The 5,662-nt window shown below is 39.8% G+C and overlaps 1 protein-coding gene across 1 annotated transcript in view; it reads left to right on the plus strand.

Annotated features, from left to right (window-relative positions):
- The first annotated feature begins 217 nt into the window (after positions 1–217).
- LOC139386345 (transmembrane protein 255B-like) overlaps positions 218–5,662 on the plus strand; it is a 22,826-nt gene continuing 17,381 nt past the window's right edge. Inside the window, exons 1-3 of the mRNA XM_071131878.1 lie at positions 218–445; positions 1,528–1,670; positions 2,708–2,770. Of these exons, the coding sequence (XP_070987979.1) occupies positions 385–445; positions 1,528–1,670; positions 2,708–2,770 (267 nt within the window). The 5' untranslated portion in view covers positions 218–384. The remainder of the gene's footprint in view (positions 446–1,527; positions 1,671–2,707; positions 2,771–5,662) is intronic.

Here is a 5,662-nt window from a genome sequence, read left to right on the forward strand (position 1 = left end):
AGGAGTGTAAAAAATAGCCCATGCAATTTCTCATAAGATTAGCGGTTGTTTTTTTAACCGGACAATTGAATAAACCATAAAAGATTTCACAGTAAGATTCAATGACATAAGAAGAAAACGCCCATTATTAGCCTAGTCCTTTTGTAACAAGTGAGCAGCGCATCATCGCAGCTGTAGCCTACTAGGAGCGGGATTTTACGCGTGCATATTTGGTAACAAGTTGGCCAACCGTGCGCGCAGTGCTCTTATAAAACATTTGAAGAGCTCCATGCGCAACAGACCGTGCGGAGGTATTCTGATATCAGCACAGTAGACGTAGCGCATTGGCTCACTCAGGGATATTGTGGATATTATACTACTCCGTGGAGCATCCGTTTGGGGAGCATGACAACCGGAGCCATTCGGGACGCAGCGGATCGGGAGAAGCCCGCTCTCAGTCAAGCAGGTAGGCTATACTACGAATTAGTGTAAACTACTGTACTTGAATTAGGCCGACGATTTAGATTATTATTATTATTTTTTTTTTTACCATATTACGCTTTGTAAATTATGACAGCAACAATTAAATAGCTTAGTTGAAAGGATTTCGTTTTGGTGAAGGAAAATGCAAGTTATTTTTGTCTGTGTACATGAAAACTATGTAAGTTATATGCTTATTTAAAAACATTATGTGTGCAGAATTTTGACCTAGCCTATAATCCCCAAAGCAGCTTTGCCTAATCATTAATCAAATAAAGAAAATATGACATCTATTTGCAGGTTTTACCTTTCATTTTTTAAGATTTACATTGTTGTAATTTGAGACCTGCCAATAGAAAGAAGACTTACTGACGTGTAACTCAAGTATTGATCTCGTTAGGAGATTTTTACATGCACTGATCGCAAATTAGAATTCAGCCTATTGTGGTTATTATACTGGCTAATTATCCATTTGCAGAGCTGTAGAGCTGTTTTACAGATGTGGAGTTATTCTCTGTCTGAGAGTTTTTAACATGTATTATCTACACTGCCTTTTCAGTGTGACAGTAAGCACAATAAATTAGGCCTAATATATTTTTAATGTTATTATTACCATCATATTAATAATCTATATTATTTTGAAAATAGTCAATCATGGACTGGACCATATCTGCTCCCTCTCTGTGCTAGATTCTCAGTAAAGTCACTTTTTATTTTGTTTTTATCATAAATGGTCCCATCCAACATTTCCATGTGGGGCCCAAATGGGTTAGTGAACGGCTTTTCCTCAGGCCCCATGAGTAAAACCCAACAGGGATCCAAAAGGTTTTTTTCCTCAGGATCCAGGTTGGCCCCACACGTGGGTATGAAGCCCAATATGAGCCCACATAAAACCCAACATGGCAATCACATGTGGGGCCAATGTGGATACTGAGGACAAATCTTAGTGGGCCCCTTCTGGTTATCCTCCTAGGACCCCAAGTGTTAACCCTTCTTTAACTCACCTGGACTAGGTATACATTGTACAGTGAAATGGTATTGTGACTGATTATGCATCTGTGGGTTCAGAACTGATGAAGAGGAGGAACAGGATGGCGATATGGCTGGTACTGGTCATGCTCTGTCTGTCCCTGGTCCTGGTCATTCTGGGGATCTACACCACCACTCGCACAGAGAGCCTCAGCATCACCGGATACACCTCTGGAGTCATTGTAAGTACATCTTCATCATTATCATCATCATCATACTTATGTTCATCCATTTTGTTGAAAATTACTCACTATACACATAAATGAACTATTAATAACAACAAACACATTTTCACAAATGTTCTCTCTTTTTGTCATAAAAAAAACAACACAGACCTTAAGAAAATAAAGAAGTTGCAATGCCAAGAAGGCAGGTCTCCAGAAATTATTGACAGATGGGGAAACTGTGGTTTGTGAGTCGTTGTCCGCAAAACAAGATGTCTTCCAAATTATGACAATTAAAGTCTCATAAATGTTGTGAGAACAAACCCTGATCTTATAGCACATGACAGACAAACAACATACTGTATATTTCAGCTGTTATTTGCATCACAGCCAGTAAATATTTCCAGTAGATTTTATATACATTTAAAGACAGATCATTTCCAAGTGTACAATCTCGTTTAACCCAGAACTAAAGTTTTGTGTAATTGGTCAGCTGCTCGATTAAGTTGTGGGTCCATATGTGTTAAGAGATTGGATTAAGAGATGCTAGAACGAGGTGCTCCACCTTCTCTCTTTGCAAGTTATGAATGTCCCCTTCCCTTCGGAAATTCAAAATATGCTAACAACTGCGAAATTGCCATTTGTCCAAATAACCAGTGATGAAAAACCCAAAACACCAGAACTACTGCTACTCGTTATCCCACACATCCCATTCCTTTCCGAGAGTTCTACGGCACCACAGCCATGTTGTTAACAGGTGCATTTTCTATTATGTCCATGTTTTAAACCTTGGCATTTCTTCTGCTGGATCACTGCAACTCAATTCTGATTTGTGGGTACATTAGTGATTCAACTGCACAGTTCATTGACACTTCCAATTCTGTAGTAGTAGTAGTCCACCAGGGGATAATCTTTGCATAACAATAACATCAGTGAACGGAGTTGTTATTTATCTCTTGACTTTACATGGTTTTTAATAGTGCATAAAGTTCTCTACAATAAGAGCCAACCGCTGGCATCTCTCTAACAGTGGCTGTTCTATTTGATCTCTGCAGTTGGCGTTTGGATCCTTCCTGGGTGTTCTTGGACTCTGCTTGGAGGAAAACCGAAAACAGCTGGTACCTTTCTGCTACTTCTCACTCATTTGTCACATTTGTACTAACCTTCCTCCTGAATGGTCTCTCTCTCTTCCTCTGCTTATCCCATAATGTTCTTGCCTGATCCATCTCTCTCTTTCATCCTCTTGGTTATAATTGCATCCATGCAATTGTGCAGGCTTTTCTTCCCATCCCAACACTATAACACCTGATTTAGCGGATAGTGGACCATTTGTTAAGAAATAAGGCACAGTGTTTACAGGGCTAATGACCAAATTAGTTGTTTTAAAAGAGGTTACTTGGGGTTGAGTTTTGGTTTCAGAGTATTTCCATATTGCATCTTTCAGTTAATTGTCTTTAAAAAAAAAAAGAAATCTGTCATAGAGAGTGGGGATGATTAAGCATAGAGAGTGGTGTGGTATCCAAGCCACAGCCACAACCTCTGTTTTGTGTAAAAGCCAGAAATATGGTCTGGCCTGTAAAATATAAAAGGAAAACCCCTAAAACTCATTGGATAATAGTCTTGAAAGATCTATGTCTAGAAATATTTAAATCATTGCAGCCAGCTGTTATTTGAAGTGAAACATATGCCCTTATAATCGCTGCAACCAAAAACACTGTTTATAAGGTAGAATTCAGGATTGAGCATTCCAATCTTTTACACACCAATCAATATAATACAAAATTAAAGAACCTGATCTTCAACCAGCTCAAGTCAACAGACTCAGCATGGCCAACTCTGTCTTTCCAGTCCAAACCACATCCCATGGTACTCTGTTCGGTTGGGTTGACTCTCCACCTCACACAGCAGGACTAGTCTTTAACAAGTTAGAGAAGATGGACAGTGTAGTGTGTGTGTGGTGTGTGTGTGTGTGTGTGTGTGCATGCATGTATAGTGGATAAGGATATTGATTGATGTGTACGTGTGGGGCTTCTCCATACCATCCCATCTCATTTTATCCAGCAGAGGAAAACATTGTGAAAAAGGAGAGAGGTGCTGAGTGTATAAACAGAAAGCAACTTGTTAGGTCGAGGTAAGACAGGGAGATGGAGAGAGAAGGGGACCCCAGCATAGAGGAGTAAATGTGCCTGGCTTGGAAAGGATGTCAATGCCTGCAGTGCACACGCGCACACACACACACACACACACACACGCACGCACGCACAAACACGAACAAAAACAAAAACAAAAACAAACAAACAATAGTTCATTAATGATTCTTTAAAATTATTCCAGATGGGTATTTGTTAGCTGCTGTTCTGTTATCAATACATTTTACCACAGTTTTCTTGGAATTTAGAAAAACTGTAAACTTTAGTGAGCTTGTAATATGAAGTAAAGCAGTCTGCTGCTAATTATTCTCACCTGCTCATTTCTGTGTCTTGTTACGGTTCTTGGAATCTTATAAGAAATTAAAATCAAAATCATAATAAATGTTAAAGAAGCCTTTTTAATGATACTTCAATGTAGGTAAACAGAGATGGGGGGGGGGGGGGGGGTAGAGAGTGTGGTCGGCCAGTTATTATTACACTGAACAAAAATATAATCGCAACATGTGAAGTGTTGGTCCTATGTTTCATGAGCTGAATAAAAGATCTCAGAAATGTTCCATAATCATCAAAAACACCCTGACTGGTGTGGCATATCAGGAATCTGATTAAACAGTATGATAATTACACAGGTGCACCTTGTGCTGGGGACCATGAATGGCCACTCGAAAATGGGCAGTTTTGTCACACAACACAATGCAACAGATGTCTCAATTTTTGAGGGAGTGTGCAATTGGCATGATGACTCCAGGAATATCCACCAGAGCTGTTGCCAGAGAATTTAATGTTAATTTCTTTACCAGAAGCTGCCTCCAACGTCGTTTTATAGAATTTGTCAGTACGTCCAGCTAGCCTCACAACCGCAGACCACGTGTATGTTGTTGTGTGGACGAGCAGTTAGCCGATGTCAACTTTGTGAACAGAGTGCCCCATGGTGGTGGGGGGGTTATGGTATGGGCAGGCATAAGCTATGGACAATGAACACAATTGCATTTTATCGATGGCAATTTGAATGCACAGAAATACCGTGACAAGATCCTGAGGCCCATTGTGAGGCCCATTTAAAAAAAAAAAAAAAAGCTATCTATGGCCAACAGATGCTTAGCTGTATTCCCAAGTCATGTGAAATCCATAGATTAAGACCTAATTTATTTATTTCAGTAAAATCAATGACATTTTTCCATGTTGCGTTTATATTTTTGTTCAGTATAACAGGCAACTGTTATTTTGTCTAATTCTAATCATGTCTGTAGTCATGTCCAAGATAGACACGTCCAGCTATCTGTTAAACTGATATTTTCATATACTCGACATTACCTCAGTGGCTGTCACGGACTAGCTTATTGGCCAGAATGGCTACCAGGGCTCCAGTCCTGCCAGACCACCCTGGTTTAGTTTAGGCTACTTACTTACTGACTTAGGATCACAGACCATTGACGATGTGCAGAGGTTAGCCCATGGCTAAATATTTCTGCTACGAGCGGTCTCTGAGGCTAGGGTAGTGTTTATTAGGGCAGGGGTTCTCAAACTTTTGGGACTGGGGACACCTATTGTAATAGCAAATTAATCGGGGACCCCCTCATAATCAGAACACAACTCAAGTGAGATAAAGAAAATAGGAGTTTTACAATGAATTCGGCCGTGCATGGCCGGACTAACCAAGTTTCGGGCCCTGGGAAGGAACATTTTAAAGGTTCGCCTCTTGGAATTGCAGTTTTCAAGCTAATTTCCTGCAATTCTACAAATGAGGCAGAGAGAAAACTTACCAGGTGTATTTTAAAAATGTATTTTTTTACAAATATCCCAGTGTCTCCCAGGTCCATGTTGCCCAGTGTTAATACCATAAATGATAGATTCATAATA

Source organism: Oncorhynchus clarkii, chromosome 27, assembly GCF_045791955.1.
Source record: "Oncorhynchus clarkii lewisi isolate Uvic-CL-2024 chromosome 27, UVic_Ocla_1.0, whole genome shotgun sequence".
NCBI lineage: Eukaryota > Metazoa > Chordata > Actinopteri > Salmoniformes > Salmonidae > Oncorhynchus > Oncorhynchus clarkii.